Source organism: Amblyomma americanum, chromosome 7 (assembly GCF_052857255.1).
Source record: "Amblyomma americanum isolate KBUSLIRL-KWMA chromosome 7, ASM5285725v1, whole genome shotgun sequence".
NCBI classification, from domain to species: Eukaryota; Metazoa; Arthropoda; class Arachnida; order Ixodida; family Ixodidae; genus Amblyomma; species Amblyomma americanum.
In genome coordinates, this window is record NC_135503.1 from 20612706 (window position 1) to 20632742 (window position 20037).

At 46.4% G+C, this 20037-nt stretch overlaps 2 protein-coding genes across 4 annotated transcripts in view; one reads left to right on the forward strand and one right to left on the reverse strand.

The window, feature by feature from the left end:
- LOC144096980 (uncharacterized) overlaps positions 1-20037 on the forward strand; it is a 64804-nt gene that overhangs the window by 17034 nt on the left and 27733 nt on the right. For 2 of the 3 annotated variants that reach the window (XM_077629786.1, XM_077629785.1), the window contains exons 2-5: positions 14919-15031; positions 16313-16381; positions 16859-16894; positions 18631-18696. In XM_077629786.1, coding sequence (XP_077485912.1) covers positions 14936-15031; positions 16313-16381; positions 16859-16894; positions 18631-18696 — 267 coding nt within the window. In that variant the 5' untranslated portion in view covers positions 14919-14935. Of the gene's footprint in view, positions 1-12189; positions 12408-14918; positions 15032-16312; positions 16382-16858; positions 16895-18630; positions 18697-20037 lie in introns of those variants that run through there. The other variant, XM_077629784.1, reaches the window with a different exon arrangement.
- LOC144097013 (tetraspanin-33-like) lies at positions 2507-3349 on the reverse strand. Its single transcript, XM_077629808.1, has one exon. It carries the CDS (start codon positions 3347-3349, stop codon positions 2507-2509), a length of 843 nt encoding a protein of 280 aa, XP_077485934.1.

A 20037-nucleotide genomic window follows, 5' to 3' on the forward strand; every position in this document is an offset into this window, starting at 1 on the left:
CGCCATTTCGTCCATGCTAACTCACAATAAATGTTTCTGTCAATCACGTAACTCTGCTCGCAATTCAGCTTTGGTTTCGGTTATGGTTTATGTGGGTTTAACGTCCCAAAGCAACTCATGCTATGGAGGACGCCGTAATGAAGGGCTCCGGAAGTTTCGACTAGCTAGGGTTCTTTAACGTGCACTGACATCGAACAGTGCACAGGTCTCTAGAATATCTTCCCCAATCGAAATGGGACCTCCTCGACAGGGATCGAACCCGCGTCTTTCGGGCCAGCAGCCGAGCGCCATAACCGCTGAGCTACCGCGGCGGCAGGCAATTCACCTTTGGAGGCTGCATCCCGACAACTAACGTATTAAAGCTTGATCTATTTTTTTACTTTCATATCCGTCGTGGTGGCTCAGTGGCTTTAGCGCTCGGCTGCTGATCTCAAGGTCATGAGATCGAATCCTGACGATCTCAAGGTCATGAGATCGAATCCTGACCGTGGTGATCGCATTTCTTTGTAAGCGAAATTCAGAAACGCCCCTGTGTCGTTCGATGACAGAGCACGTTAAAGATTCTCGGGTGTTCTGAATTAACCTGAAGCCCTCCACTACGGCGTCCCTCACAGCCCCCCACACCCACACCCGTCCACCCACGTGCGTCGCTTCGGGACGTTAAACCCCACACATCATTTTTCTTGCGCGTAGCCTCCCGAAGGGTCACCGTCATAAGCTGAAAGCATACAAGGCGTCCAAACTCACGGGTGAACGCTTCCAACCACAGCGACCAAAAAAAAAAAATCGCCGCATTAACAGCCAGGCGTCAGTGACCTGTGACGAAAACTCCCCGATTCGCAGACTTTCCCTTTCAGCTCAACATCAGGGCCTTCCGGGTCCGACATTGCTAATAAAGTCTTTCAAGAGATTTCCGTTCTAGTTTTACGGAAAACCGCGTTAACCCTTTAGCATTCTCACCAGTTTCTTTTATGAAGGCTAAGCGGAACTAGCAAACACGCAAAAAATTGCTGTAAGTACGCAAAATTGACATGTTCGCATTGGTTATACGTGGGATGTTTCGAGCTCTACGCCTAACTGACCACGAACGGAAAGCTCAACAAAATATCAATGATTGTTATATGCTACATTTTTTTTAACCTGACTCAGTTGCAGAGCAAATACCGGACGAGGAACTTGTTCCTGTTTGTTTTCAGAATTTTATTTTTCGTGACTACAACAGGCACGTCACTGTTGCAGCTGACGGCATTCTTCACCGCAAGGCATTAACTCGGCAGAAGAAAAAGAAAAGCGTTCAGCACGTCTGCTCAGAACTTGGACTTAAACAAACTTACCAATAGCTTTCCGCTATCCCATGTTCACACGAAAGCAAAAAGAAGTTGAAAACCTCAGCAGAATTTCAGGCGACAACGAGGCTTAATGTTAAAGCAGCATTCCAGGGGTTTTCGCTTTCAATACGTTTGCGGAAGCGAGACTTCGTCCTGCTCGAAATCATTCACGGGTCATTTAGCAGCGGCGAAGAAATTCCCGTGAAAATGTTGTGGTCCTCCTTGAAGTCTAATGCAGTTTTTTGAAACACCGATGAAAAAAAGAGCTGTAGAAAACCACGGATATGCTACCGTTTGTGCGGTCTTCCAGGGGCATAAGTGTTTTCTTTTTACTGTGTATAGTGGCTTTTAGAGGCATGTTTGAAGACGTGTCAAAAACGTCAATGGCGTGGTTGAACAATCGACTTCAAAAGAGATTTTCACCTTGTAATGTTCGGAATGTCGCCTAATGACGCGGTTAAACGGGTCACAGCGCACATATAACAGGCCCTTTCGATGTCCAAAAGGAACCGCTTCAGAAGCGAAGGTATAAAATGAACACAACATGTGCCGATTGTGTCGTGAATAAGCGCAGAATTGTTCGGCAGAAAAACGTGCCAAGAGCCTTGCGTACTTTATCATTATTTTATTGATCATTTTCATACCTGACCAGCAGTATCAAATTGGCAGAAAGGCGGTAGCTGACAAACAGCATTTCTAAAATTCTGGAATGCTGAAGAAAGATCCAACCTCAACTAAAAGTACTGGGCTATAAGCCAGCAACGATAATGCCTAACTTGCTGTATCAGTAAGAAAAAAAAGAAAGCGGCACAAACAATTAACAGATCACGACGCTTCGGCGTAACCATATTGTTACTGCCGTCCCGATAGCCACGGTCCAATAAAAGTAAGAATTTTTTTTTAGATTTAACTCAAAGCCCGAAATAAACTGATAGAATGTTCCGCCTTTGACACGAACTGCCTGCGACATATCCATGCATTCGTTTGGCGCGCACAGGAACAGTCACTGCTTTTCAAAACAAACTGTTAAGATAACTGTTAAGCCGGAAACATAAAATGCACTAAAACTATGAACATTAACGCATGATTAAAATCATGTACACACCTCAGGGACACAAAAGGCGCGAACAGCAATGAGCCGCCTTCGTTTTTTTTTTTTTCGTAAGTCTTCCTTCGCCTCACACTGCAGACTCCCGGCGAGGAGCATGAGGAGCGGCCGCGTTCCCCTGGAGCGCGGCCCTCCTGGCCGCCGTTATAGACTGCGTCAAAAGCCACGCACCAGCGATGCCCACCGTCAGAGATCCCACGGTCACCGCGGACAGCACGCTGACTAGCACAGAGTTCTCTCGCATCATGTTAGCCACCGCCCGCAAACAACCTTCCGTGTATATCACGCGCTCGACCGATTCGAGCGGTTTCTTTTTCGTGTCCGTCAGACCGTAGCCGCACATGACGTTCGGCAGGCGGCCCGGATTCCGGCAGCAGGAGTACGGCACGCCGCACCGCTCGCGGCTGGGGTTCCACACCGTGCAGTTGAAGTAGGGGTTCTGCTGCCAGTCCATGTAGCCGCGGGACGAGATGCCGCAGCAACGCAGTGAAGACTGCAGCGTGTTGATGAGGTGTTCCATGTCCGGGTCGTCCCGGTAGATGACTATGGCTCGCCGCAGAATGCTCTCGAGGCGCGAGCTCCTGGGCGGACTGTAGGTGGACCAGAGGAAGCCGAGCATGGCTACCAGGACTGCGGTGACCACAATGCCCGACAGGAAGAAGCCGTACAGGCGCAGGAGGCGCGTGTTTTCGCGAATAGCTCCGACGCAGCCGAGTCCGGCTATGAGGAAGACGAGGCAGCCGACAACGATGAAGAAGACGGCGGGGTCGAAGGTCAGGTCGATGTAACGACGTAGTATGCGCACTTTGACCGTGAACAGGTATACACCCATGAGCAAGGTCGTGCATCCGAAGAACCAGTAGATGAAATTCATCAGGAACAGTACCGCCTTCAGGAATACGTGAACGGACATGGTGATCGAGCTGTGGCGAAGGGGCACTGACACCTTGATTCGCCGTGCTTTCGTAACCACGTCGAAGTGTTTCTGTGCGTATTAGTGAAAAGAAACGGTTGTGCAGTGGGCATGCGCGTTCCTTTTGTTGCTTGCATGTCGCTCGTTTGATTACTCGTTGCTTTATCTTCACTGTTGGCGTTATTCCTAAGGAATGACACTAGTGATTAGCACGCTTCCTGTCGCCGAGTTCTACTGAAATGGAAGATCGCTTGTGGCTGTTTTGTGCTTTTCCGCTCTGTAATTCCTCAGAATAATCAAAACGGAGCAAGAATGTCAGGGTTGATTATAGCACTTGAAGATGATGCGGCATCCATACGTATTTGCACGTGCCGACAGCGCACACTTCGCATGACGAAACGTGAGTAGTTCACTCATGCGTGAGTGACGGCATCTGGAATTGAAACATCCGACTAAATGACACAGACGAGGAAGTTTTTTTTTTTCACACTAATGACTTTTCTATATGATAGACATGACAAAGAATTATGATAAGCGAAGATATTCCTCGTTTTATATGTTGTAGGACGTAAAGCTGTAAAACGGTTATCTGAACAATTTCAGTGGGTTTGCAGCTGAAAACAGTTTTTCGCTTCCAAAATTTTGTATAAAAACTATGAAAAAATGACTGCATCTTTTCTTGTCATTTCATTCCGGAATACATCGCCTTTTTCAATGAAGATTGCCTCTTCGTGGCACCTTTCTAATAAAACAAAAATTTTTCGCGTTGCAAACTTTATATTCTTAATACTCCTGTCCTTTTTATCGAATTCGAATCTGTTCTTGCTCTTTCGTTTCTTTTTTTATTTAATTCAAACCAAATACCCTGCATCGGCGGTTATTATTTGTTATGATCTACCGAACTGGCAAGGGTTCCTCCAAAGTCATGATTTTCCGACCCTTGCCCACATTCTTCACATCTTGGAATATTTTTTTGTAACTAATAAAATATTTTTAATTCGGTTTGAAGCGTCACAGCAACGCTGTGGCCTATGACACGTTGTAGCGTATAGCTCTGGTTTAATTTCTACCGACCGTAGTTCTTTCAGTGCACAACGAAATATAAGCTCGACGACATTTTTGAACTTATCCTCCATCGAAATGCAGCCGCCGTGGCAGGGAATCAAACCCGCGACTTCGCTCGCCACAGCTTTTGTGCTACCTTGGCGCGTGGCACCAACATAACTACCTGCACGTAAGAGTATAGCATGAACGTAGGTTTCTCTGTGATCTGTTATGCCGTTTATGGATCGGTGTTGCATTTACCAACCACTATGCTTTCCGGATGGGGATGGCCGACAGCCCTGCCTGTGAGAGCTGTGGTTGTGAGGAGACCATCGCTCATCTTCTCTGTGAGTGCCCTGCATTTGCAAGTGCAAGACATATACTGTGCTGTGCCCTGGACCGCCTCGATCCTCGCCCATTAACAGAGCAAAAGATCCTCGGTCCGTGGCCACAGCAGTCGACTGCCCTCAAGGCATACAAGGCACTCTTTGCCTACTTGAGAGCGACTGGATTGAGTGACAAATTGTGACAGCGTTGTGCGTGTGTGTGTGTGTTATGCCTTTTTCCGTTCTCTCTTCCTCCTTTTAGTCCTCTAATCCCTCTTCCCCAGTGCAGGGTAGCCAACCGGAACCCCTTTCTGGTTAACATCCCTGTCTTTCCCTCCTCCTCTTTATCTGTCCATCTATATCTCTGTGATCGTAGGCTTGACCAAGAAAGAAAGCATGCTTCTCCCCACAGAGAGATTCCTTTCACATCTCCGTGGATGCTTTGAACGGTCCTGACCTTAGTGCTAACCATATATTTATTTACTGCAAGTTTTCGGACTGCTTTACAACAGTGCCGTGCCCAGGCATATTCATATCCCCCTTTGACAGGGTATCCACGTTTGTGGACGCCACTTTTCACATTTTTGCTCGAAGCCTCTAGCGTTGTCTTCAGGACGTCAGTGATGCTGGTTACATTTGAAATCCGTGCCGCCATTTCGTGTCTAGAAATAAGAATCGTTTTTCCCAAACCAAGAAACAGAGATGGATACCGCCAAGTTGCACGGCGCGCCTAGGAAGTGCTGTCCGGGGCTGTCACTTATTTCTTCTCACACACGGTGGAATGTTTTACTAAACGACACTGCAACTGTGCAGTTTGGAATTACAAATAAAATAATTTAATTATTTGGGGAAAAATGTGTTTTCTTTAAATAAGGCTGTGTCTCCGTGAGCATGGAAGTGTCCGGCGTGCGTGTATTCCTAAAGGTTTTCATTTATTCATGTTATTTTTGTAAAATAGCGGGTTCTAAGTATACACACGCAAATTTTCAGATTTTTCTTCATAGTATAACATAAACCGTCTCCGAAGGGAACATCATAAGTTTCGAACGACTCCAAGCACCATCATTATCTGTCGAATCACTTGACGCATGACATTATATTAGCCGCCAGCAAGCTCCCCTCGATTCTATAAAAAATTTTAAAAACACACACACAGAATTGAGCGTGAGTGAAAACTGACGGTTCATGACGTCACGCACCAGAGAGCCTGACTCGACGAGACTCCGCGAGCACGCTCTCTACGCTTGAAGTCTCTCCAGAGAGCCGAGGGCCCCGCGTCGCGGAGTGCTTCATGCGAACTTAAAGTAACATTTCAGGAAACATTCGGTATGCATCATGAAACACGATCATATCTCGAGAGCGTAAACTGAGAGTTTCTATCTCTGTCTTTTCTCCAGATTTTTACTTCGTATGTTTCAAGCATTGCAATCTTTTGGCTCTATGTATACACGCAGAGTGGAATAATCCTGCCGTCGCCCAATATCTGCGCAGTTTTGTTTTTTGCCTTGCGGCACTCCTTTGATAAATTGTGATGGCTGTGAGCACTGCTCAGAAGCCCTTCATGTGGGCCGGGGCTCCAAGACGCTTCGTGCAATAAAATCAATAAATAAACATTTAGTCACAACGAAAGCGTCATCCTTGTACACGGCATATAAGGACTTCGGGACGAAGTCTCATTTTTTTTTTTCATCTAGTTGCCCACATGTCATGCGCCAACAAAAGTTCGATAGCAATGCATATTGGCAGAAACTATCGCGGTGTCAGGCCTCTAGCAGATCTTGCTTCCGCAATTTCTTTGGAGCCTAAAAATAAACAAATAATAAAGTCCCGCAATCGGCGCTGGCATGCGCGATGTTTCTGGTCAGTGCGGGCATCGTGAAATCTACACTCTAAACACGATTACACCTTTATTGGAGTAAAAAGGGAGTAAACTGTCCTCTAGCGCACACCCTTTTACAAAAGGGAGTACTGTGTTAGAGGACAACTTACTCCCTTTTGCTGCTTTCTGTTTAGAGTGTACACAAGTAAAACTGTGTGCCGCAAATCGCTTGCACGCCGTATAGCTTACAGCGAACAGCTTGTACCAACGTTTACTTCCACCACTGGCACGTATCAGCGATGGTATTTACACTTGGCAAAAAGCACTGGGGGGGTACGAGTAGCCGCTTTGAAATATACCGAAGAAAAACGCTCCCAAACTGCCAGTCATGAGTCGATAACTCTTGATTAGACCGAAGTTTTCGCAGGTATGCTAAAGAGAAATTAAGCAGGACGCTATCTGCTGATCTCAGTCGCGTATAGTGTTTAAGTACGCGGAGAGGGTGGCCGGCAACAGCGGTTGAAAAAACTGCATCTCTCTTCGGAGCGCTTACTTGGACGTCTATACTTGGGTGCCACAGTTTTGACAGGGCGCCCGGGTAATTTTGATGGCCTAAAAGCCGATTCGTGATAACGGTTCTTGCGCGAAATTACGATGTTAGACGCCGATAAGTGCCCACTCGTGCTCCATGCTGACATTTTGAACTAGCTATTTATTGTAATTAGGCAAGAAAATTTCGAAACTTTAGAGGCACGCAAAACATGAACGTCGAAATGCCCGTGCACTTGAAATTCCAGTCGCTACTTCCGTCAGTGTATATAAGTACAGGACATTCAAAACGCATGGTGCAGGGTTCGATCACCAATGCCGCCGGGTACTCACCGGTGATATAATGGGTACAAGCGTTCCCCTGCCTAGTACTCGGCTTATTTAGGTTGAAATTCTTGAGAAATGGGTCTTTGACTCCACGTTGAGTAAAAGAAAAAGAAACCTTGTGTCATGGCGCTCTTCGGCCGCAGGTGCCCTTGCGCCATAAAAATTCATAATCATCAAAACGCAGTAGTTGTATTTTCGTGTGAATTTCATTAGGACTAAGGAGCAAAAACGGGGAAGCAGTCTTATCGGTGAAAGTTGGCTTCCGGTTTGTCTGGAGTCGGCACACAGATTATGCACAAGCGACGGCGTGCGGCAGATCTTGGTCATCCGGTAATCGTCAACTGGATCGCCTAATCGGCTTATCCTCTGCTAATCGGCTTAATCATTTGCTACCTACGTCACAGGTCTTAATAAAATAAGGCCTCTGTGTACTGACCTAGTTATTCTGCATGTTTTCCTCGGTACCAGCCAACTTAGTGGCCCACCTACCTCCCCATATTCATTTGTCTATCCGAATCATAGACAAACGTTTTGCGGCATAGTATACCACACACACTACAGAAGCCTTGCACAATTTGGATGCATAATAAACATTAATTCGTTGACGAGATGACCAGCAGGAACCGGCCATTTTGAGACGTGGTTTTGCCAGAATAATAATGAATGAAGCCAGAGAAGCTGCACCACCCTCTTTTATGGAGTTTTCATTCCGGCGCGTTCAGCAATCAAGTAAGAGAATTGCTTCAGTAATTTCGCATTTAGTAATCGTACTCAATCAGATCATTGAGGGCTGCATGAATAAACCTGTCAATTTTGCAATCTTTTTTAGGAGAAATATCCTGAAAAAAAAAATCTAATGACTAATTTCTTTTTATGACTTGGTGTTCAAATCAAATCAAGTTTATTTTCAACCCTCTGTACAATGCTGATGGCCTCTTAGGAAAAAAATTGTCTGCACAGCTTGACTAGGTCAGGGAATCATTGTGGCGGCAGTGACGTCGCAGATACAAAACAATATTCTCCGAACAGAATAGCAAGAGCTATGGCTTGTTAAAATTAAAGTGTGGTATGCTACTTACAAAATAGCAACCACTGTTTTATTTATTTTATACTGAGACTCAATACAATACGCGCTCCGCATTCTTACCAGCATGATTTACGCGAGAACAACAAAATATGAGTAAATAATTTTATGAAAACTGGTCAGTAACAAAGATGTCACGCAGCGTCGTACGCCCAGAGTTGCACATAACTCTTTACAAGTAATTGGTTACTTAATTGTTATCAATTGCATTACCTTTTAATTCTGTAATTAATCAATTTTTAAACGGCAGCGTTCTGGCTAATTCAATTACTTTTTTCTGTAACTGATCACTGGTAATCATCTACTTTCAATGCGAAAGCACTAGGAGGGCCATGAAAGCGAAAACACTCTGGCGTCGTCGGCGTCTGTGTGAAGCCTCCGCCTGCTAGGTGGTGTTTTGGTAGATTTCCCCTCTCCCCTTTTCCGTCTCCACCTGTATGGGAGACGAGGGAGACGCCGCACGAAGAATGACTGAGCAAAAACGAAAATTTTGAAGAAGAAATTGACTCGGACAACAGCAGGCCTACTCGTTCACTCAGGTCCCTTACAAGAACTTCTTTACACAGTCTATCGACTGTCCATAGAGTTCTGTCTATGCAGTGTATAGACTCTCTATAGACGAACCCTAGAGAACAGTCTATAGACAATACAAATCCTATAGACAGTCTTTAGACAAACCATAGATTTATGGCCATACACTTTTAGTAGACTTTTGTCTATAGACAGTCTATAGTCTATGAATATACAAAAAGAAATATCTATAGGAAGGATATAGAGTCTACAAGAAGTCTATAGGCTACCTATAGACCATTTTTATAAGGAGTGGCTAACGGATGGTTTGTTTATGGGGTCATAGGTCGATTGTCCGTAACCTGCTGATAAAGTCAAGGCGGTCGTGAAGGGCAGGCAAATACGGGAGACACAGAGCTGTCTTCCACATACTTTGCAAGAGCTGCGGCTTCAGGGATAGTGCGGAATTTTATGCACCGAGTTTGGCGACGCCGGTGAATAAATTCATCACGCGTTTTTAATTACGCCTCGGCCTGGAGGGCATGAATGTGGTTAGGACGGGGGAGGCCCATAAAAAACACGCATTGCTGGTCAATTGATTGATTTCAAGCGATCCCACTCGGCGCGTGTCAAGTGATGGAACTGGGCTGGTATATCAATCTTGGCTGGAGCACAGAGCGTGTAAGGAGTCGGGTGGTAGTGGACGTGGCACCACCTGTCTTAGAGAAATCCGGCGGAGGAGATGCAGCATTCCATTTAATTTGATAGCCTCTTAGTCAAGCTTACGTGCTTATTTTTGGTTCGAGCAGCATAGCTTTCAGGCCGCCGCGGCGGCTGAGTGGTTACGGCGCTCGGCTGCTGGCCCGAAAGATGCGGGTTCGATCCCGGCCGCGGAGGTCGAATTTCGATGGAGTCGAAATACTAAAGAACCGTGTACTGTGCGATGTCAGTGCACGTTAAAGAACCCCAGGTGGTCCAAATTTCTGGAGCCCTTCACTACGGCGTCTCTCATAGCCTGAGTTGCTTTGGGACGTTAAACCCCCATAAACCGAACAGCAGCATAGCTTTTGACCTTTTAGAGCTAATGTTTAAACCATTTTTATTCGAGCAGTCGAGCAGTCTGAGCAGGATATGTTGTTGTCGTCGCCGTCGTTGTTGTTGTTTACATCAGTAAACATGGCATACACCCATGGGGAGATCATTCGCATCCTTTGTCTTCGTCGCTTTGTGCAGATTGTATTCTTCTTTTTTGCTGCTTTTTCTTTTATGTAATCTAAGCAACATTACCAATTGTGCCAAGTCATTACTCTTCTAATGCGACAGCGTTATTAAGGTGCTCTTGTCGCAGAAAAGCCGGCGTCGTCGTCGGCGTCACTGACCGCGAGCGAAAAATCCACGAAATATCCCCAGAGAAACAACACGGGGTGGAAGGTCTGACACCTAGGTCAGGTGATCTTGAGGCGCCATCACAACCTGCCCACCGGACTGTGAGCAACGGCCCAGGTGGCACTTAAATTAGTAACTGGTCGCGAGAGGTTGCTCGGGGAGAGCAACCTGGGTCGCAGAAGTCCCAGCAGTGGATACACCTGCCATCGCAGGGCAGTGGCGCATCGCTTAACCGCTGAACCACTGCGTCTGGAGTGGTATGAGGACTACCAGGGATTTATGAATGAAAAGTCGACAATGACCAATTCCTCATGTATGGACATTAAGCTATTAACGCTATCGCGTCAAACACTTAAAGCGGGGCTTAAGTGTTCCCTCAAGTTTTTTTTAGTGCCAAAGTACCACTTAACGCGGTTCCAACCCAGAATCTAGTGTGAAGCCTCGAAGTAACTCGGGTAAGCTCGGGTTAGTTTGGAGAACCGTCGCGCAAGCTGTAACCAATGGGAGAGTGACCTTCAACAAACCTAGCATAGCAACAGGCCCTGCAGAAATAAAATAAATATTGCCGTGACTGGGTTTCGAACCCGCGGCCGCGCGAACAGATCAGCTTCGCTGTGCACTATGCTATTCCCGCAGGCGATCGCGCCTCGTGTTAAACTGCAACACACTCTCGCGCTGTACATTGCACGTTGGTCTGTTATACGTAGTGGCACAGGCAGGGGCCTATTGGTTAACATTCTTTTTTGGCTGCCCCACCATACTTTTTGTACATTGCACGTCGTCTTCTTCATCAACTTCCATCTGCGGCGCAAACAGATCAGATCAGCTTAACCTTGATCAAAAGTTAACCCGAGTCTAATATTGTCGTCAGGCATGCCGACGACCCAGCAAAGCAAAACCATGAGCCAACCAGGCTAAACACACGCTCTCGTAACTCTGCTCGGTTTAGCTACGTTAAAACGCTACCACTTTTCACTAATGCAGACAGTTTTTCACTATTGATGAAAATACTCCGGTCGATAGGAAATGCACAGAACTCTGAAAAGCTGGTAGAAGTGCCTGTTCGAGGGTATCTTGGCGCCGTGAACGAGAGGCGGCGCGACGCTATTGACCCATTTAGAGTCACTGATAGGCTTCCCAGTGTCTCTATCCCCAATTGGGAAACGGAAGAGGAGAGCGTCATGCGGCCGGGCAGAACAACGACACTGCAGGTACTGTACTCTACAGACATTTTCGCCTGCGCGACCTACAAACCTTATACGCGAGTGTGCAATTGTGCCTATTGCACACGTTACGTTTTTCATGCGTCCATCTTGCGTATGTCTCATCTCTAGCCACAGTTAAAGAACACCTTCTCATTAAAAACATATCTTTTTCTCTTTCTCCAAATCAAGCTTTATCTACAGCCCCACGTTTAATTAGACTTGATGAGAGGGTCGAGGGTTACTTATTTCGAATTTTTGCTGCCGTCGCCTCGTTTCGCGGAGGGCTGTGTAAACACGGACCTTTCGGGGCCAGGCAGTGTTGGTGCTCTCTTGTATCAAACAATGAAGGTTGAAAAACGTGTATCTACTCCAGTGACAGGTGCGAAGGCCAGATCAATTCTTGCCGCTACCATGCCCTTAATTTCCACCAAGAAAAAAGAAAAATACTTGATGAGGTGGCTTGGAGGGTAGTTGGGACGTCGCCTTCCTTCCAGTCCTTCGAAGTATTAAAACTTACTTTTTTGCGAGTACGAACACGAGCGCAGCCGGCGCTGCGTCTAGCGAACAGCAGTCCTGTTACCTCTCAGAGCAGGTATAGCAGTGCGGTGCGCAAGGCTAAAGTGGGGTGGAACTTCACAGCTGCCGATAGCTGAACTCTTCCAACGTAGTTCTGCAAAAAACTCGGCTCTGTCACTCACTCCGCCCTCAACCATGCGTCATGCGTCGGCAGTGTTCTTCGTTCTTCTGCTCTTCTTGGTGGCTGCGTTTTTACACCGCGAAGCATCGGGCTGCAGTGGTTTCCACATCCGTGAGATTCTCTTTTCTTAACCTTTTTCTCTCACAAATGGACCCCACTCCTTGCTACATTGTTGCGCGACTTTTTGGGCGAAATGTCAACGCATGCAGTTTACTTGTGAAATCTGCCGATGATAGCGACATCTGTGTTTCGTAGTCGGGACTTCTCTAGCTTGTATAAAAGCTCCGCTTTCTGTAAAAGTGGTCTCTGCGATTACAGCGGGGTGCCCTAGCGATGCAGGCTAACCTTTATTCGTCCTCACTGCCCCTTTAAGAAACCCCAGGTGATCGGAATTTATCCGTAGCTGTCTAGCACGATGTCCCTCATAACCTAACCCATGCGTCACTTTGGGACCCTAAGCATAATATTCCTATAGACCTTTTCACGTTTGCATTTTTGGGGGCAGCCTAATTACCACTGGACTGTGGCAGCAGAATTCTGATTGGCGGGTTTCATACAGGCATCTACTGCGCATGCGCTGCACAGTCCAACACCCACGAGTGCTCAACCAAGCTGTGAACAGTGAAAAGGTCTATACCAACCATTTCGGGCTTTATCGTGCAGTGATTAGCACCAGTGACGAACGGCCGGAGCGCCAGATAAAAACGCTCGGCACTGCGGTTACGAACACGCCGACATCAAAAGGGTCATGTGTGTTTGCAAAGCACGACGCCGCACCAGTCGCGCGCTGCGGTTGTCGACGCTCCGGTGACGTCATTGGGCTAACGTTGTCACTCGCGACTGTAGCATATGGCTATATACGTCTTGTCGCTTGTCAATTCTGCCTTGCCGGTAGCTCGCGACACGACCCAAACAGTAGCAAAGAGAGAAAAAGAATCGTTTGAAAGAACAGGAATGCGTTTTTGATGTTAGTGGACGATAACCGCTCGGTTCTTAAGCGAGATGCAACTGTTTGTAGGGGTCGTGTGACGGTTAGAGTCATGGGAACAGTTATGCATATATGAGCGTGATTTTTATTTCAATCAAAGGTTGCTGATAACGCTCACGGCGTCCCCGCTTTCCTGTAGTATTGAAATTCATCCGTGTCTTTCAGGCACACATAGCAAATATATTCGCTTCCTATCTTATATTTACTTCGTCCTTGAGACGGCACAGCCGATCATATCTCGGTGCGGTAATCGGGGAGTTTCGCTTCATTTCAAGAAACAGCCCTTCCGCTCTGTCACCTATCGAAAAAGGGCAACAATGGGTTTCACATCTTAACGCGATAGCGTTTAAGGCCCCGTTGTCCACGTAATCCGGTGTCGGCGTTGTGAGCGACAAATCACGGACATGGCTCTGGCAGGTGGTGCCCAGAGAACAACCTAGGAGGCAAGCGGGCCACCTAGGTCACGTGACCTTGCAGCGTCATCACAACCTGCTCACCAGATAGTGAGCATACTGCACGCCATGACAGGTGGCAGTTAAATTAATGATTGGTCGCTCGGAAAGAGCAACCTTGGCCGCACAAAGCCCACCAATAGCACCACCTGCTATTCCAGGGCAGTGGCGCATCGCTTAACCGCTGCACCACTGCGCCAGGAGTGGTATGAGGACTCCCAGAGATCCATGAATCTAAAGTAGAGAATTACCTTCTGCATATATGGGAATTAACTCAGTACTCTATCACGTCAAACACTTATGGTGCACGGAGCTTAAGTTTCCCCTCCAATTTTTTAGTGATTCTTTCAATGCTTTTTCCTGCTGCCTCTTTTCCATCCGCAGGCATCGCCTCTTTTATCACAGCCGGCAACATCTATTGATGCCTGGCTACCAGCCTTAACTTGAAAAGTGGCTGCGATAATTGGTAAACAGGCAGAACAATGACTTGTGGTGAAGAATCGTTGCGGAATAAGACCTCGGAAGCAGGCACCTTGTACTTCCAGGCACTTGCTGATAGCTACCGGCGAATACTATGTAGAAGTCGATCCTTGGCTTCCTCCAACTTATGTGCTTCTTTCCAAGCTTTCGCGATGTAAATAAATAAAAAAACAAAGCACTGGAGCTGAGAGATGCGTTCGAGATTTTTACACTAAAAGTGAATAAACAGACAACTGTAATCCAGCAACTTCACCTCGCAATAAGAAGCACCCATATTGATCGGACATCGTTATCAAGGCAAGGTAGGGCAGAGACAATCTCTGGCTTTTAACGAGTTACGCAAACAGGTGCTTTGTTTCATCTTAGCTGTCGTCGTTCTCCCGCTGTTACTGCCGTGTCGGCTCAGCGAATATGGTTTGGTTTATGGTTTATGGGGGTTTAACATCCCAAAGCGACTCAGGCTATGAGAGACGCCGTAGTGAAGAGCTCCGGAAATTTCGTCCACCTGGGGTTCTTTAACGTGCACTGACATCGCACAGTACACGGGCCTCTAGAATTTCGCCTCCACCGAAATTCGGCCGCCGCGGCCGGGATCGAACCCACGTCTTTCGGGCCAGCAGCCGAGCGCCATAACCACTCAGCCACCGCGGCGGCGGCTCAGCGAATATGGTATAACTTATCTTCCTTCCTGGCACTGTGCAGCTAACAGAAGAAGACTGATGGAAGCCAAGGCGACTTTCGGGCGGCTCATGCAGCTATGCAAGAAACACCTTGAAGCTTCGGCCAAGCTGTTCCCTCCAAAACAGTTCCCAACGGTAATCGCCACCCGGTTGGTCCCTGTTCGCCCGCTGGCTTTGCTAGGATGTGGTAGGAAGGCAGCTGACTCCCTTCTGAAAAGGATGCGTGTAGCATCGCGGCTGTGGCTGATTTTTTAGTCAAAAAGCACTCATACGCTCACCAGCCCCGACGAAGAACCTTGACGTACTTTACTTACTATTTTGTGCCGTTGCCCTGCAACCCGAGTTACTACCCGATGGCGCATCTCTTAGCCGCTACGCCACTGCACTGGTAGTGGTATGAGGGACTCGCCGCCATATATGAATGTTAAGTAAATAATGACGAATTCTGCATATATGGACGTTAACCCACTGAGTCCAACCCTCATCCCACTCGCCTGCCTCTTTCAGCAAAAAAAAAAAAATTCTATCTTATTCCCATCTTACTGCCCCTGGTGACTTATCTTGCGCAAAGACCTCGAGACATGTATTGTACATCCCTTCTACATACCTTACTGTTTGGCTTCAACAGCAAACTGAACAGCTTAACGACTAAATGTTGTTATATTTTTCGTTTGGACTCTTCTTGTACTTGATGATGATGGTGTTGAATTTTAATGACGAAGAGGAAGCTTTGGCCAAAGAGCGCCATGGCACAAGGTATATGTCTAAACATAAGGTGGTGTCAAAGGCTCACTTTCCAAGCATTTCAGCCCCGAGAAGCCGAGCACCAGGCCAGGAGCAAGCTTGTACCTATTGCATTAGCGGTGGCTATCCGGCGGCACTGGGCATTGAATCCCGCACCTCCTGCATGCTCCTATTGTCCTTGCCTTTCCGCGGGCGGCACTTTTATTTTTCTTTCTATTTCTTGCCCATTCTAACACATGCTCTTGTCTTTCACGCTTGGTGTGCTCTTGTGATGGTTTCAGTTTTACCACCTGTCACCAGTCTCCATTTTGTGGGTAGCACACCAGATGAAGAGGTTGCATCAGCTTCGCTGGTGCTTACACCTACCCACTGTGGCAATGCTGAAGTTATATTTTTCCTCCTTTCTCTGTGTTCTATCAATTGGAGCTCATGCTGCTTCCAGAACACTTCAAAATGCTTGGTGTATTACTGATGCTATAATGCCTCATTGTCTAGTACTGTGATATCAGGGGGATTTTAAACGCAGTAGGTGCGGCATGTTGATTGATTGATTGATTGATTGATTGATTGATTGATTGATTGATTGATTGATTGATTGATTGATTGATTGATTGATTGATTGTTTGATTGATTGATTGATTGATTGATTGGTCGATCGATCCTTTCCCGCAGGTTGTGGCCATCATCTGCCATTACTACAACTCGTGCCGAGATTCCATACCACAGCAGACTCCGCGGCAGGTACGGGTGACATTCAATCATAAGACACTTGTTCAACCATGGCGTAGACACTGAGGGAGCAGTGCAGAGTTCATTCGCTCAGTTTAAAACTGCACAGCCAATCGAAGTCCACGGGTATTGAAAGCACTGAACTATTATTTATTTGACTATATCACATTATCTATGCCGGCGTAACATTTACCAAGGCTATAAAGATAAAAGTCTATTCTGACTGATCCGTGGGTCGGGAGTGATCAAGAATGACAAACATCTTAGCTCGCTCAGCGGGTGCTGCTCCAAATTCATGAAATTTGTAGAATGTCAATGCTGCGTATAGGCACATAGGTCGCAACCTCGTTATACCAAACGATCCACACGAATCACGTTGTTGCAGCTTTGGCCAGGACTGACCTATTCGTATTCGACACTTTTAGGCTGGGAGTAGGGTACACTGTTCCGAAAGCACACTTTTCAATTTTTTTGTCAATTTCTTTGCAGCTTTTAGCCTGTGGATTTGGTGCAGCCATGGATCGGGTAAGCGCAAAATTTTTAGTACTCATCTAGCACCGAGCAGCCGACGCCAGTTTCCATGTTAGATTGTTGATCTAAAATTTTGAAACAAGTGGCACAACAAACAAATTAAAAGCAGAGTGAACTACCTTGGTTTTTTATTGCATTGTGCATAAAGTACCAAGAACTGCGATAATGACAACAGTTTTTGTTATTTGGCATTCAGAGCATGAGAGCGCTTGCATCGATAAAGCATAGTACTTCGTAGTAGGCGAGCGGCCAAAGTGATGAAGGAGTTTTAATTTTTTCCGCGAACAATCTGCTGGAGTAATAATAATAATAATTGGTTTTTTGGGGGGGAAAGGAAATGGCGCAGTATCTGTCTCATATATCGTTGGACACCTGAACCGCGTCGCAAGGGAAGAGATAAAGGAGCGACTGAAAGAAGAAAGGAAGAATTAGGTGCCGTAGTGGAGGGCTCCGGAATAATTTCGACCACCTGGGGATCTTTAACGTGCACTGACATCGCACAGCACACGGGCGCCTTAGCGTTTTTCCTCCATAAAAACGCAGCCGCCGCGGTCGGGTTCGAACCCGGGAACTCCGGATCAGTAGTCGAGCACCCTAACCACTGAGCCACCGCGGCGGGTCTGCTGGAGCCAGAAGCACAGGATTTTTAAATCTGTCGCGTATATTCAACGTATACCTGCGCTCTACCTATTTCCCTTGCACGAATGTGCTCTGAGCGTCGTTTCTTCATCAAAACCGCCGTGGTCTCCAGCAAGACACCATGAAACGGCTACCACGTTTTGGCTTTTGCTGAAGCCTAAAGCAATTCATCTAAAACCGAAAGTATGTACAATAGTAAAACGCGGTGTTCTTGGTGACTGATCTGTCTTCGACAGCAGCATTATCTTCTCCAACATATGGAAGCAGCTCGTTGACAGCGACAGTTATGTTTACGAGCTAAAATTTCTTTCTTTGCATTACAATTCGAAACGGTAATCTTACAGCATAACCGCCGCGGTGGCTCAGTGGTTGGAGCGCTCGGCTACTGATCCGGAGTAGCCGGGCTCGACTGACTGTGGCGGCTGCGTTTTTATGGAGGCACAACGCTAAGGCGCCCGTATGGTGTGCGATGTCAGTGCACGTTAGAGATCCCCAGGTGGTCTAAATATTTCCGGAGCCCTCTACTACGGCCCCTCCTTCTTCCTTTCTTCTTTCAATCCCTCTTTTATCCCTACCCTTACGGCGCGGTTCAGGTGTCCGCTGATACAGCATACCGCATATCTCAAATACCAGGCACTGAAACGAATCATCCGTAGGGCTTCCAGTGAGTGCTCCCGACGACTATATTTCTATACTGAGAAGAGCTGAATGTATGCTGGTTTTAGTGAATGGTTTATAAAAACGAACTGACTCAAAAGGTGGCAGCTGTCAAAACCTTCAGCAACGTGATATAATTTTCTTGTACGAAACAACGAGGCCTAGCGGGTTTGCGCGATCTCGTGTGAAGTTTAGATGATTGAAAAGCAGCATCTTCTTGCTTTCTGAAGGCTAAACTAAGCCTCAAAGTCAAAATTTATTCAGCTACTCTAGACGGTCTAGCGCTGTATAGTGCGCTGCTGTGGTAGCTGAAGGTCTGCATCTTTCAACAAAAAAAAAAAAGATGAAAACTGGGGATTTCGCTCTAGTGGGATCCCTTTAAAAAGTTGGAGCAGAAACATTGCATGACTAAAAGGATTTTTTTTTCGATACAGACTGGATTGTTCTACACGCATCTCAACATATCTGATGAAGCCAGAAAAAAGATGGTTGACGGAATGGTAAAACTCATTGCTTAACATTGCTCCTAGTAAGATATTTTGGTAAACTGAGCCCAGAATCTCTGCTGTTATCTATGTTGTCCTTCTGTCGAATAAGGTATTCACAATCACACGCCTGACATGTCTGGACATCTATGGGCAGTAGTTGCCAAGTCATGCTTGGCATTCTTAGACGAAGGTGGCCACGCGGATACGTCACTATGTTGCGCGTTGCGCCATACTAGGTTCATAACGACATAACGGCCGTTGTAACAAAAGCTTCTCAACCTTGCAGATGTGTGTGCGCACACGGGTGTGCTATTGTTTTCACACCGAAGTCAACTTAATGAAGCAATAACTAAGCTCGATAAATAAGCACAGTTTTTAGTGGACTCCCTTCGCTTGCGCGGCTTTTATTTTATTGCATAGAGATGAGCCGCTCGCGACAGTTATTGAATTTCGTGCCTCTCTTCTCGAAACAATAGCAGCAAGAAGCCACCGAAATGAACATGTTCAACATTTTTGGACAAAAATTTTGAGTATTGGAAAATTGTAAGGTACTCATGGAAATATTGAAGGCAATGACCCATTCTGTCGATGCGTAGCAATTTCTTTGTTTTAAAGTTTTTACATTCCTTGCATGGAGAAGTTAAAGCTGCCATAGAACACCAATGAAGAACGCTTTTGACGATAGCAAAAAAACGTTAACAGCAAAAAAATTCAAGCTTGCCGACGGGAGATCTGCGGATATATTGATTGTTACAATGAAATCTTACAATGTATAAAAAAAATTGCGTACATAAGCTCTTTCCCGCTCAAAAATGCTTTTGCCCAGAATTTTTGGGTATGTCACACAAACCTCCCGATCTTAAAGCACTTAATTCACTTATTGTGCTTGTTAAAATCAATTCAAATCATATCTGCAGACCGCATCCAAAGAACCAATAGGGTTCCGAAATCGGGGGTCAAATGGAATAACCTTAAAGTGAAATGAGCAGATAAGGTTGGGAAAATTAGGGTCCCGTTAAGACGTACATATTAAGAAAGCTAACAGTCACTGAAACCAACGAAAGCAGAGGGGAATGCTTCTATATTTTCATTTGTAGCGTCAATCAGTGAGAAATTTATGGCGTAATCATTTTATGAATTAGAGATAAGAGATTAGAAAGTAGACGACAGAGCAATTACATGCCATTGGTGGGATCCGAACCGACGACCTCCGAACTTCGCGTCCGGTCTCTCCCAACTGAGCTACGGTGGCGTCTGTTCAACCTTCTACTTTCGGGGCTATTTGTGTTACGCGTAAGCTTATCTTGAGAGTGGTCACCAGTGCCACCCTCGTCCATAGCGGCGGACGACTGT

Excerpts from the sequence above, each read along its gene's own strand:
- LOC144097013 (XM_077629808.1), bottom strand. The coding sequence starts at position 3,349 with ATGTCCGTTCACGTATTCCTGAAGGCGGTACTGTTCCTGATGAATTTC.